This window comes from Ostrinia nubilalis, chromosome 1 (assembly GCF_963855985.1).
Source record: "Ostrinia nubilalis chromosome 1, ilOstNubi1.1, whole genome shotgun sequence".
Lineage (NCBI taxonomy): Eukaryota > Metazoa > Arthropoda > Insecta > Lepidoptera > Crambidae > Ostrinia > Ostrinia nubilalis.
In genome coordinates, this window is record NC_087088.1 from 5,308,667 (window position 1) to 5,323,840 (window position 15,174).

Here is a 15,174-nt window from a genome sequence, read left to right on the forward strand (position 1 = left end):
TACTTGCGCTATTGGTTAGAGAAAGAAGGCTCTTTCTATCAGAGCTTGTAGACAATGTGACGCTCGATTTCGATTTGAGATCGTATTAATTTGTCGTAAAGTTACGATCAAAGCAAGTACATTTATCCAATCGAATCTGTAGACAAATCTAACTAAAAGAACAATTCTGACAGGACTTTAAAGTTAATAACATTCCTATTTTATATTTTAACGCCATTTTAAAGTATACCAAATTATATCACAGCTACGCATGATTACCGTGAAAGTATACGAAATAATTTTAAATTTCATTTAATAACTTTATATTACTTAAACCGTGTGAAATAAAATAATATGCTTGGAAATAGTCATAAAATTATATTGCTGGAAGAGAATTATTTCAATATCACATCATTCAAACGAAATATTTTCTGTAGGCATACAGAAAATGATTGTTTCACATAGCGAAGTAATAAAAGACGTAACGAAACGATAATGAAATTAATATAATCATAAATTTTTGTTGCCCAGAGATTTGACTGATTTTTCCAGTCAAAAGTGGTTTTGACCGATTATGAGCTTTGACTGTAACATATCTATTGCGTGAGATATAATAAACACTATATTTCTAAATAGATCCGGCAACTGTTCGCATCCAGCAAGTTACTTATTGTACTCTTGCCAGAAAAGTCAGAAAACGATTGAAACCTTTTGCTGTAATTATGTAAATCTCATTGTTCATTTAACCACATTTCACACTATTAAGAAGTAACTTAATATTTTTAACCGACTTCAAAAAAGGAGGAGGTTATAATAATATGTTCGACTGTATGTATGTTTTTTTTTCTATGTATGTTCACCGATTACTCCGTCAATTGTGGACCGATTTTCAAAATTCTTTTTTTGTTCGATAGGGTACACTTCTGAGGTGGTCCCATTGTCACCAAGTCAGGATCTGATGATGGGATCCTAGGGAAATCGAGGGTAACCCTCAAATTTTATAGGCACGTATATCGTATTTCAAACTTTTTCTTAAGTTATTCAAGTATTTGCTCCTGGAAATCATCATCTCTTATTGATGAGCTGATGATAGAAGGTACAACTCCTTAATGCTCAGGAGTTGGAAGATAATTCTTTTAATTTTATAGATAACTATAGTTTCTAAATTTATTCAAGTGTTTGCATCAGATAGTCATCATCTCATCATGATGAACTGGTCATGGTAGGTACAACTCCTTAACGCTTAGGAGTTGGAGGATAATTTTTTAAATATTATAGGTACAATTAGACCCACAGTTGTATTCTTTCATGTTTTTAAGGTAGGCTTTTTAGGTTGCCGATATGATAACCTGTATTTTGTAGGGAATATTACTTTACACTTGACATGAAGAATATAGTCTCAATGTACTGCCTACCTTCAGTGGTAACATCAAGGTAATAATTAGTTAACTAAAAAGCAAGAAATAAGTTAATTTTTATTTAAAAAAAAAACCGATTCCAAAAAACAAACACTAAAAAGTAGAAAAATAATTACCTGCTAATTAGTTATTTATTAGGACGAATTAATATTTATGTTATACCATGATTGATACTTTTGGAGTCGGTGCAGGCAAACTTCACACGTTTCATAATCTTGGCACCGACTCCAGAAGTATCAATCATGGTGTAACATAAATATTAATTCGTCCTAATAAATAAGTAATTAGCAGGTAATTATTTTTCTACTTTTTAGTGTTTGTTTTTTGGAGTCGGTTTTAAGGCACATTTTTCTTCTATTTGCATATTGATAACATAGATAAAACCTACAAGTCTAAAGACGCCGACAAAAACAAACTAGTCGTGCCTGCCACATTAGCTATCGGTCTTTGAGATCTCCACATGTCTAGCACCGGATGTACCTACGTAATGACGTCATTATAGAAGAAGCACAGATATAATTTAATGAGTTAGGTATTAAAAGGATAATTGGAGGTAGGGGTACCTGGAAAATTTTTGTTTACGCCCGTCTTGGGTCACGATGGACTTAATTAATCACGTAATTGATTGGGTTTTGGTACTTTTAAGACAATCGAACATAGCAAGATTTAATGGTCTAAATTCGTTAATTGATTTGAAACTATCATTGTTTAACGGCTACGCTCGCGTGAATCATTTCTATAAGATTTCACAAGGTGGGCCAACGATATCATAAAGGCGTTAGATGCTAACAACCGGTCAATTTGGAAATCCAATGATTTCCCCCAATGGGGAGGCATATGTTCAGCAGTGGACGTCCCATAGCTGAAATAATTATGATGATTGAAACCACTTGTTTGATGTTATTTTAATCAAGAAAAATATTTAAAAAGTTATTCACGCACCGTGTAGCCGCATCTCACCGTATTTGCTACGTCTTGGTATTTACTGAAAATATGGCCTTTTGCTTTTGACCACTATGTTTATCATAATTAGGGTTTCATACAAAGTATTTTTATTTTCAGGAAGACTTTTACTGATGATGATGAACGTTTACTCTGGTATCAATGGTGATACCATGAAAATCAGTTCCTGAAAAAAATTAATTGACTCAAAAAAAAGTAACCTCGTAGATTGATGCTATATTAGTCGCACCAATAGTTTGGACTTATTTAGGCTAAAAAACATCATCCTGCGTTAAAAGTTAGTTCAACATGAAGTTAGCTCTATATTGTAGAGTATCAAAAGCTTGCGATTTCTAGCAAATTGTGTTATTTGTCTGAAAAAAGAGGGATGATTTGAATAAGTAATATTTTTGTTAAACATTTTGTTTCATTGTAGAGTTTACATTATAGTCTCTCTGCTTGCTTACCTAATATAATAATATCGGCAGTGTTGGCACGAGAACTTGTGTTGCTGGCAAAACCTTGTAGGAGCTTTCTTAACATGTAAGTAAAATAGACTCAAGCACAAGTAGGCAAATAATTTTATCAGACTTATAGGCAATAAGTGACAAGGCTAATTCTTGCCCTTGGTTTCGGGGCAGGTACAAAGCTTCGCGAAGCAATTAAGTCTGTATATCAACATCGTGCATCGGTGTGGTTGTGCCAGAGAAGAATAGTACCTACCACCCTTACTCTTTGCGTGGATATCGTGAAAGACGATTATGGTTAAAGTCGTCTGGCCCTACATGGAGAGTGTTGACCAAATCCTCCATTTTACTTCTTGTAAATTAGAAAAGGCTTGCTTTACTCGAGTTATGCGATATGAAAAATTGCTGAAACTGACTGCTAGTATGCTATTCATTGACGATAAACATACTTACTTAGTAGGTAAATGAAGAAAACACTTCTCATTTAGTCGTCAGTTATATTTTAATTTGGTTCTTATAATCACGATATCTATGTTAAATCACAGTTTCTACTTTTAATTAAGAATTTTATCCACATAATTAACTTGTACACTTAGTAACTTTTTAACCGACAAGGAAAAATCTTAATTTTGAAATTAATCCATTAACTTTTGAAACTTTAAGTTGACTTTACCTTTTATGAATATTTAAGGACAAAACTTGTAAGACTTCTCTAAAATGCAGAGTGACTTCTGTTCTTATAATTAAATAATAATCTCCCTTGTATATTACTATAAATATGACACATATTCTTGTTAGAGCAAGCTGATGATGTTAGCTCTTATTCTAATCAACCAGGCATAGCTCACCCTTAATTAATTTAGTTCTTAATCTGGTAGTATAGGTAGAGTTTATAAGAATCATCCCACCTGATGTGAAAATATTCAGGAGGAATTTTGAGACAGATCTCTGGAAATGATCAATAATCTCTTTTATACCAATTCACACAAAAACTTTTCCCATTCATTTAGTACTAATACTTCAACAACGTATATTACTTCTTCTTTAGACTCCAACAAAAAATACCAATATTGCTCATAATCCTGGATGAATTAACTTTAAGCTTCAACCACACCAACGCCAATCATAGGCCAATGACAGTTGACGCGACCCATGACGGTTCGCGCTATCTGTCAATGGCCTATGATCACGCAGTGATCGCGCCGGCGATGGATGCATGGCGATCTGCACTACATGCGTTGGTGTAGTTCATCTTGTCTCAAAAGCCAGCTTTTTTAGGGTGAGCTATTAAGATTGTTAATTAATCATAGGTTTCTAAAACTTCGGCTCGATGTCATACTCGGTGACGACGCCATCTTTGTTGACGACGCGGTGCCCTCCTTTGCTCTCCGTCTTCTTGCCGTTCACGTTGGATTCCGATCTGAAGGTGTACTCAGACTCGCCGTACACGTGGCCACCTTCCAAGGGCTTCAGGCTCCGGACGTTGCCAGTCGGGATTGTTAAGCTTGGCTGAAAATAAGTTAGTATCTATTAAATCATTACTTATAAATTAAGCTGAATAAGATAGCTCAACCAAACAAACAAATGGTAGAGCAGTCTTATTCTCAGAAGTTATACTGGTTTGCAAAAAATATTTTGTTTTGGCTAGCCCATGAAACGAAGGTTACAGGCTTGGAACTCGCACTAAGCGAGCCGAATGCCGAGCAGGGAACGCGGACGAATGCTTGAGGCAAAACGCCGATAGTGATGTCCCGCGTTCCCGACTCATATGGCTTACCGAGGGCAATGTCAGGTTTTTAGTGGGGTAGGCCCTGCCCAAGGCAGTGAAAACCCCACATAACCCACTAGCTGCCCTCGCAGCTGGTGGGTATAATTCATGTATTTTCCCGAAGAAAAAAAAAAGACTAGTTAGAAGCTATTAACATCGCGCTACGTCCAAGCGTCCAATAGCATCAATGAAAATGTTAGAAAAACGGGAAAATTCAACTATATTGTATGTATTTCAGGCGTACGACGTGCGTCGCAGGCTTAGCTTGTTACAATATAACCTTGAAGATTTTTCTTAGCGTCATCTTGTCATAAACTAATGTAAAGTTTGTAATAAATATTTTTTGTAAATAACTACATACTTATTATACAAAACTGGTATGTATGTACGAAAATATTTGAATTGAAGTACCTACCTACTTAGTAAATGAATAACCAACTGATCCGATGTTGAAAGAAAATCATAAAATTAATGCTGTTCGTGTATTTTATTCAACCACACAAATCGTCCGATTGGTGTACATTACAAACTTCATTATGTAAAACGACACGTGTTAAATAATACCTAACATGTTTATTACGAATTAAGTATAAGTAGCTACTTAATACTGGGTGTCATTTCAGTTTTATCGTTCAAGTAATAGATCGAAGAACAGCAAAACTGACAGTTATTACTGATGAGATCCTTGTTTTGATATATTTAGTATCATTTAAGCGGGTATAAACTCAATTTAATTCAATATAGTAGAACAATAGCATTTTTCTAAATTTATGGCTTGTTTGTTTTAACTTATTTAGAAATACCTCATAGGTAAGGGTAACTGTTACTGATTTAATTCTGATAGGTCCATGTTTTATAATATTTTTAGTATTATTCAAGCGGATATGAAACCATCTAATCCAATAAATTCAATGCTAAAGTATTTTAGAACAATAACTTTGTCCTAAATTAAGTAAGTATGATTCGATTGTTAGTCATTCTTATATTCAAATCAATTTCTTTATGATAAGTTTTTTTTAATTTCAAAATAGGTACTTTCAAAGTGTCAAACAAGATTACCTCCCAGAGATTTCTTTGATTCTCGAACCTTTGCTGGATCCTGAAAACGCAGAAAAAAATAATTTAAATTTTACATACATTCAAGATACAAAAAATCATTTCGTAGGGACCTATTTTGATGTAAATTTGAGAAAATTGACCTTTTCACGTTATTAATAAAAATTTTAGATGTAATAATGTGTTGTGATGTGATTTGTAAAACTAATTCTACTAAAATTCAACTTAGGCTTGAATCTATGCTTGAGTTCTGAGCGTCGTTACTACTAATGAATTAGCTAATACCCCGAGCGTTTGAAAATGGCAAAAGTTTAGTCAAATGTCATGGTTATAAGAAAATAGAAGTCAAAAAAACTCACAGTTTGTGGACTAAATTCCAATCTCCATTTGAAGCAGCATCCGATATTTCGACTTCTTTTTGTGGGTAGCCTGAAATAGGAGGTAGGTAAAAAAAAATGATTTTTTTTTAAGAAAGACTTGGTACGAATTACACTGTCAGGGTCCTAAAGGATTTAAATATGTCTCATGGCGTTCTTTAGATAATGAGAATATAATAAATAAGATTACATAATGACATGAATATTCAACTAGCCCTTTTACGTTAATAAAACAAATATTTATGGTCGCGTTTAAAATCAAAACGGGTTTACAAATGTTAATTTTTTTCTAAATATTTTTTAATGTTGTCTTTTATGTGCTTTTATTTTGAAAAAAGAAATCAAAGACGTTATTAGGTAGGTATTTAAGAAATATCATCAATTCATATGCGCTATACTATACTTGATTTAGGGGGCAATAAACCTATTAATGTCAGTTTACATCGTCTAGTACATTATTTTCACGAATCGTTACGTTTTGTTAAATGCTACACAGCTTTTAAACGTGTAATGCAAATACAAAATATTCAAAAATAATATTTTGATAGTCTAATTTATAAACTACGAAGCGAATAGATAATATGTAACTATGTATTACCACATAGCTTTAACCAGTTTTAACGTAACTTACTTTTATCAACCAATTTTTGTTACATTCTTAGCTTCATTCTGAAAATATAATTTCTTGAGGCAACATTCCTAATTTATATACAATCGGATAATTTCATCAGAAATGTTTATTTTTTTTACCAAATCGTTTGTTTGAACTTAATAAAAAAGGGCGGGAAATCTTAAATGTCATGCGTTGAGCCGTGACGCTAATTGAAAACAAACAGACATCGCCTTCAAGGATGTGCGTTTCCGCAATCGCGCTTTTATAAACCAAGAAATAAATATGGCCAGTCACTGAGTACCTGGCAGTCGAGATGTTGCTAACTCTTTTCTCAATAAAAAAAATCTTAGCAGGTGCTTGGCAACCGAGACTAGATGTTCCAAACTATTTTTACAGAAAAAAAAGAATACGATTTTGAAATTTTGAAAACTGACATTTCTGTGTTCGATTTGGATGGAATGTTTTTTAAATTGAAAGTGGAGGCTATAATGTATTTTTTTTCTATTTGTTCATACTAGAACAGTTAACTAGAGTTAAGTTTGCCTTAGTTTTAAAAAAAAAATTCTGTTTATTGTAAATAAAGTTGCTACTAGAACAGGCTAAGGTCAAAGACCATGCTGCCTATGCATGCAAGTCAGTTTATTTAATCAAGACCATGAAATAAGTCACTAAGCAATTAATTAGTTTGTCAAATATTAAAACGCCAAAATCGGTCCTCTTGGACCGATGCAGGTAAAGTTAGAACTTTACCTGCAAAACAGCGTAGATTTTAAGTGCTTTTAATTTTTTGATTAAAAGTTAATTGAAAACTCCATGCTTATTAAGAATACTCATTGAATCATTGCCTAGAATTTCTTAGTTATCTCTTTGTCTTTTGTTTATTTTTTCTGTCTTTATTCCTTTATAAAGGATCTTATCGTATGCATTGATCGTATGTATTTTAATTCAAAAGGGTTAATATGTATGCTACTATAAACTAACATTCGGATTCAAAGTACATAGGTACCTATTATTTTTAGCATTTTTATCATTTTTTGTTATTAAATGTCACAAAAATGTGCTACTAAGCTACTAGTATTATGTTATTATTATAAATAAGGTTACTTGTATGACATCTTCATGTATTATTACTTCTATGTAAATAAATAATTTAAGTTATATTAGCAATTCAGATGCTAGTTCTTTATTTAGAAGAAATACGAAAAGCATAATCGATAAATCACAAGTTAACGCATCCAATGCCAAATTGAAAAATTATTAATTCAGACTTACTTATAAGTAATTAATTAATTAGATATTTATTGGAAAAGCTTAAATTATTTAGAAAACGATAGGTGTGTTGATTTTATAATTTCCAGTGAATATTACAATGTACTCGTAAACAATGCTTTAATTGCTGTATTAAGTTAAGTTTAAGTTCTATTTTCAAAATATTTTCAAGGGTTAAAGTGCTTTTTAATATACAAAATAGAGTAGAAGAGCTAATAATGTTGAAATTAGAGCGACAATGTAAATTACTGTAAAATAATTAAATGAATGTGAAAAAAAATACAAGAATGTTGTGATATTGGGTGCTGCTCGAATTTCCTTGATAAATCAAAACCTCGTAAAATTTTACGCACAAACCGTCTGATATAAGTCGTCGTATATAAATTGTAAATAAATTCAAATTATGTTTAGCTTCACAAAACCCGCTTGCTTACCTTGGGCAACGGCCAGGACCGCGAGAACGGCTAACAACGCGAATTTTGACATTTTGCTCGAAAATGTAATAAACAAATAGTTTTATTTATTTATTATGCTACACGGGCGACCGTCTGCGTTTCACGACTCACTGTGCGGCGACACGCGGAACGCAAAGCTTATATCGCGCGGTGTTTTTGTATTGGTATGTATGTATAATCGTATATGTCATGCAAAATCGCATACACAAATGTGTATCATGTGTATCACTGACCCGTAAGGGTATTATGTTCCAATTACCTAGTGACAGGTCGACACTTTTGTACACTCGACGGCAGGTCAAGATAAACACTGTAGCATCTTATATAATCGTAATAAGGGTGATTTTCCAAAGAATATTCTGATGTGCTCTCGTCTGTACAGTGTACGCTGAAACGACTTCAGTGCTAGGGTTATCTTATGTTTTCATTAAGTTAGATTTAATAAGCAATGTTTACAGTTAGAATATGTAGGTAATTTCATTTTATCTAAATCGTTTTGGATTTTCCATGCGTCAGAAATACGTGATGAAGGAAAATATTTTATTTAATAACTTGTAGCTGTAAATAGGGAAAAGGCGCGTTTTTCAGTACTTAGCAATTAATAGCGTTATTATTGCCCTTTAAGTATTTTTAATTTATTAATTTATTGGTAGTACTTAATTAAAGATCGATTTCTTAACAATAGAATATAGGTGCTCTCTACATCCGTCTATTCTCACACTGTATAAATAAACGCAAATATTGTCTTGGCGATGTCAGTGACAAAAAACAAGTTCTAATAAATAGATTAATTGCAATGCAATAATCATTTAATCCTTTTATTTTTAGCACGACCTTTTAAGCAAAAGTTCATTCCTACTAAGAAAGAACTTGTAAATAGGTTAAAGGCAAAAAAAGGAAATTGTTCCAAAATTTATATCTTTTGGAGGTATTGGAATTTATATTTTTTTTTTTCGTTTTTGTGTCCCTAATGTAAAATGTATTCCTACCAATAAATTACTTGGTTTGTGGAGCCCAAAGTAAACTATTGGAAAAACTTGCCATTTGATAGGTGGGAGGGTTTTTTATTACCTAATGGCGTTTTTTTTTTTTTATAAAAATAGCATATTTTTGGTTAAAATAACGTCTTTGCTAAAATAGTACAAATAAATAATGTACCCTTTAAATAAATATAATATGTTACAATCAAATTTCATAATCGGTCAAAACCACTTTTGACTGCAATAATCAGTTATAGCCCGACCAGGAACATAAAAACCCTCGCCATGTTGCGGAAAACTAATGGTACTAATTTCTTTTAATGGCAACAGTAGCTGAAAACTTCATTGAAATGTCACCTTGCATGTCATTATTTAAACTGTCTATTGCAGTCAAAGTGTCAACAAACTTTATTTTAAATGTGTGCAATTGATTTTGTAAATTAAATTGCTAAAATCTTTTTATAGTCGTGAAAGAAAAGTGGTTCACAATGTGTTAAAGTATTTGTCGAAGAGAAATACCTACTAAGGGTTCGGACAATATTTTCATTGAATAATGTTTCCGACAAAGGTTGTCAAATTGACTGACATGTTTATCGTATAGTACAGTCCACTATGAAAATTAGCTGTGGCAGACATTGCAGTTGAATATTCAAGTTCTGAATTTGATTATTGATGAATAATAAAATAAATCCTACTATCTCGATTGATGGTTTCATTTAATTTATTTAAACCAGATTACAATATGATCTTTTTTCGTTAATTTATGAAAATATCAAATTAGCCCGTAATCCTGAATCCTGATACAGAAAGTTTGCTTAATAATTTAATACAGGTGCGACTGTACTCAGTGTTGCACACTATCAAATGCAATTGAGGCGCCTCTATGCCAGGGTTTTTATGTTCCTGGTCAGGCTATAAAAGGGATATTGCCCAACGCCATCAGTCAAAACCACTTTTGACTGATTTTTGCAGTCAAAAGTGGGTTTGACTGATTATGAGTTTTGACTTGTATTATTTAACACAGCTTTACAATAAGTTTCGAGCAGCGTAACTTTAAATTCCAATAAAATCATTGCCATGATCCTTCACCTTTATAACTGGGTATTTATTTTTTGCGTCTTATGTGCAGTGTTTATTTTAAAGTTGAATTAATAAATAGTCCAGAATGTCTACAAATTATAGGTATTATCATCACAGATAACATACACAAAGAACATTTTTGGTTACTGCTTATACAAAAAAGTGACTTGCGAATTGAGTGTTAATCTACGTATAACCAAACCAGGTTTAGCTCCCTGCAAAATAGTTAGTTTAATTTTCACAGCATTTTGTTCTTCATAAGCAAAGTTGTAATAATTTATTGCAGTTACATAAAATTCTTAAAAACATTTTAGAGATCCATTCATTACAGTCGAAAAATTGATGATGTGTTTTAGGGAAAATATAATGTTTAGATCCTAAATTGCCACCCTGTACAGTTTTCTTAGCTTTAAATTCAGTATTTATTCGGGTCACGTATATTATCCGTCTACATAATAAGTTAATGTATAGAAAAATGTTTTCAGAGATGACGATTTCGAATCGAAATTAAATATAGTCTACAGGTAGAGGCACATAACAAAAGACACGCATACTTGCAAACATTACAATAACATTTGCAAATATTGCACTAATATAGCCATCGTTCGATACTAATCTATAAAGTAAATAGAAAAACGCGAAAATAGGCGTTTTGCGTCAGTAAAATGACATTCGAACAAGCGCCATTGTGGAATCATCAACGTCGGATATGCCTGTCTGACAGTTCACCATTTTATGATCGCTCTGACACTCCGTGACGAGTCGTCATTTGTCTGTTTTCTGTTTTACGTCACGTTTGTCAAAAACATGTTTTTTATTTTTTCATTTAGGTACATGAAGTAGCTATGTTAATTCATTCAAAAACATACAGGCCGGCGCGCTGTACCCCTCCGCCAGGTACCATCGTTATTTTCAAAAATATTTAGCTAGGTTAGGCCATTGACCCTTACGTAGTTTTTAGTCATATACCAACATAAAATTAAATATTAAATGTAGGTATTTTGTAAATGCATTAATACATAACAATTTTTAAGGAAAACTGTTGGTCGGGCTAATCTCGGACAGCATTCCTTAACTCGGCCGTTGGGGAAAAACAACGTCTTTGTAATTAATATTTTAATTAAAAATCTAGATTAATATTACCTTTATGCAGTGTTACGTAAATTGTTGCAAGTAACATTAAAATGTGTATTTTTATTTTAGGTGCCAGCCAAGACACATTGACAAGACGAAGCACATTTAACAACCCGGAAACGGATCGTAATAGTATCAACTCGAGGCGGTCAGTATTATTTTTTGTATGAAACTCCGTGCTAACACTTATCCGCACTGTAACGTACACGCCTCGAAAGGCGATACGGTGTTAATCCCTATTCGGGTCGATAAGTGTGTTATGACCTTTACGCGACCAGAGGTCTTCCTTTTGGTCACTCCGTTGACGGTCTCAGAGGATGAGGAGGTGCTGGCTGACCGAAGCCCCTGATACCACCTGACCGGGGATAAGTTCCATGGTCTTGATTAAAGAAAGAAAGAAAATAATTTTATTTTGACAACAACAGATTCAGGCAACAAAGACATACATAAAAAAAATATTACTAAGTTGCCAAAAAAGGTCACCCACTCAGTAATATCTTGACAGTGTGACTGCCAAGACACTGATTTTCAGTGGGTGCCTTTTTGCAGCGCTATTTAACAAAAACAGAAAGAAGAGTAAAAAAAAATACATACATAGCACTTAACTGAGTAGGTAGTAGAGCGATGCGGTTCGGAACCTTTTGTGACGTCAAACGTCAGCTCTGTTACGTCACATGTCACCCCTTCCTTACCGCTTCACTCCCGTTGGAAGCTTCTCTTGTAGTGGATTTATAAATAACGAGACAATGCTTCTTTGATAAACCATTTAATTCTAACAAAGATCCCAATACATTTCGCTTTTAATCATCATCATTTAAAAAGAGACGTCAGTGACTTTTCCGTCGTCATTGGTGACCACGCGGCCAGAGCTCTTCCTCTTGGTGACCCCGTTGACGGTCTCCGAGGAAGACGAGGAGCTGACCGAAGCCCCTGATACCACCTGGCCTGGGCCGGGTTTCATGTTCTTGATGTAGTCCGGGTTTAGCATGGCCTGTAAATACATGATCGTTTAGACTGGGTTGCACCATCTTAGTTTAACTTTAACAAACGTCAAAATTCTGTCAAATTCCACACAAAAACCACTAGTTATTGTCTTTACAGTCAAAATTAGATGGTGCAACTCAGCCTTATGCCCGTTTTCACCATCAATCTCAATACTCAATACTCAAATCTTTATTGCATTTCACAGTGTACATTAGGTCTTAAATATATAATTGGATCACCATGAACCCTGTCGGGCACAACAACAATGGAGAGGAGGAATTTAAAAAAATATTATTATTATTGTATTAAACTAGATTCTTAAATATTATTAATTAGAATAAATATTAAATTATTGTATCCTCTATGGTAACACATAACAGACATTTTGTTTTCATAAGGGTTACTTAAAAATTAGGGATTGATGGTGAAAACGGGCATTAGTCTTTTATTTTTTCTTTTTGTGTCAAATAAAGTTTTTCTTATCTTATTTTATTCGTTCGTTTCAGCCGAATGACGTCCACTGCTTTACAAAGACCTCCCTCCTTTCTACCTCCCGCGACCCTCACCAGATTATCGGTCCCGTAGTGTGAACACGCCTCCTCCCACTAGTCTTTCATTAATTTAGACTAATACAAGTTGCAAGTGGTTTCAGCATCAAATTTTTATGGGAAATAAGACCTAGATAGGAAGATAAGTTACTTACCAAAGGTGCAAAGGGCTGACCAAATCCATTTCCAAAATTGAATGGATTCAATCTGAAACATTAAAATGAAAGGCTAATATTTATATTTTAAAAACTTTCCATATCAAGTATAGGTATCAAGGTTTTTTATAGAATTGGTACACATTAATGGTCTTTAAAGAAGTTCAATAGCAAAAAATATTCTATTGAAGGAAAATTATATCTAAATAGCTTTTAACAACTATGTTGGCTGACTATTAGTTGTAATTGCTAGCAAGTGGATCTACGCAGTAAACAATTATATGGGTCAGTTAAATGCATAGTTTAATCATGATACAATTCTTCCTTCCCTACAACTCATTAAAATTAAAGGATAAACCCGTATATGAAGCACGTAGCGTGTAAGTAAGAATGAAAAATGAAACTCTATTCAAATTTGAGCATAGATTCAATGCTGTATTGGTTCTACGAGTAGGTACATAGGTTTGATACGGGTTTTACGAATGATTTAAAAGCATTGCAACCTAGACCTTTTTTGATAATACCATATGCAAAACATAAAAGAAATCTATACTAATATTATAAATGCGAAAGTAACTCTGTCTGTCTTGCTTTCACGCCTAAACCACTGAACCGATTTTGATGAAATTTGGCATAGATTTAGTTTGAGCCCCGGGAAAAGACATAGGATAGTTTTTATCCCGGTTTTTTAAACAGGGACGCACGCGATAATGTATTTTTGTGACAGACAAAATTCAACGCGGGCAAAGCCGCGGACGAAAAGCTAGTAAAGTTATAATGTACAAGTTAAGGTTACTCTACATTTAAATAAATAAATATCCTTGGACATTTTACACTACGCTTCTAGTCCCAAACTAAACAAAGCTTGTACTATGGGTATTAGACAACGGATATAAACATACTTAAATACTTTTTTTTGTAAATACATACATAGTAACACCCAGACCCGTCACAGAAATTAAAATGCATAATTTCAATTTCTGCCCGGCCGGGAATCGAACCGGGAACCTCTCGGCATAGTAGTCCGTTTCCGAACCACTACACCAAACGGCCGACATTTATAAGCATAGTTCTATGTAGGTACTTACAGTCCATTGTTGGGGAAATTCGGGGGGTTGTTCGGCTCTTCATCAGCTGCACATGGAATTAAAATAAAACAATATTTAAATTACTATCATAAGCAAAACATAAGTTAGTTGATTTAATTAAGTTGATTCATATTAACAATTATTATTACAATTGTAATTGGCAATACATATTTGACCAACATTAGGTTTGTTGTCCACTACATCAGAAGTGAAAAAAAGACATGTTTCCGGGACAAAATAGGTACTTAGACAACGATACGGAAATATTGATAAAAATAATTCAATCTTTTTCAAAATTTACTCCAATTTCTCGGTTAATCTATTTAATAAAACCTACCCTTAATGCACGACACTGCGACCGCTGCGACCACGAAAAGGATAAAAATTTTCGACATTTTCTAAATGAAAATCCAAATGAAACGACTGATCGTGAATCCTGAAAGACTTTGAGGTTCCACTGAAACCCCACCCAATTTATATGAGCAACCAAGGACTGGTGATTCACAAGTTCTCTGATACTAATGGCGAGAGGACGATGGGCAAACTGATGGAGAGTTTGAAGAGAAATAAGTAGTATTTAAATTGCAGGGGCTAAGAACTGTTTATTGATGATTCTGTTGCTATTTTTTATTCCTATTTTTTATGATTTTTCATAAAAATATCCCAAATATCTTGAAAGCAATCAGCAAATCATTGATCACGTTTTCTATAGGAAGAAAATCTTCTCGGTATTTGAACTATGGTGTACCTAAGTGTGATCCTATGAAGCTTTCATGAAGAAAAGGCTCTACAACTATACATTTTAGGACTTCACTGGGCCTAAATAAATGCAACTTTTATGCACATAATGTTGTTTTTGTA

General features: G+C 33.4%; 2 protein-coding genes across 2 annotated transcripts; both read right to left on the reverse strand.

Annotated features, from left to right (window-relative positions):
• Positions 1-3,289: 3,289 nt before the first annotated feature.
• LOC135086714 (uncharacterized) lies at positions 3,290-8,467 on the reverse strand. The gene is made up of 4 exons (XM_063981529.1): positions 8,324-8,467; positions 5,990-6,059; positions 5,634-5,673; positions 3,290-4,315 (listed from the first exon to the last, which is right to left on the reverse strand). Exons 1-4 carry the CDS (start codon positions 8,373-8,375, stop codon positions 4,121-4,123), a joined length of 357 nt encoding a protein of 118 aa, XP_063837599.1. The 5' UTR covers positions 8,376-8,467; the 3' UTR covers positions 3,290-4,120.
• A 3,821-nt stretch (positions 8,468-12,288) lies between these two features.
• LOC135086881 (uncharacterized) lies at positions 12,289-14,862 on the reverse strand. Its single transcript, XM_063981739.1, has 4 exons — positions 14,651-14,862; positions 14,314-14,359; positions 13,226-13,277; positions 12,289-12,529 (listed from the first exon to the last, which is right to left on the reverse strand). The coding sequence occupies exons 1-4, from the start codon at positions 14,706-14,708 to the stop codon at positions 12,353-12,355; spliced, it is 333 nt and encodes a 110-aa protein (XP_063837809.1). The 5' UTR covers positions 14,709-14,862; the 3' UTR covers positions 12,289-12,352.
• Positions 14,863-15,174: the final 312 nt, after the last annotated feature.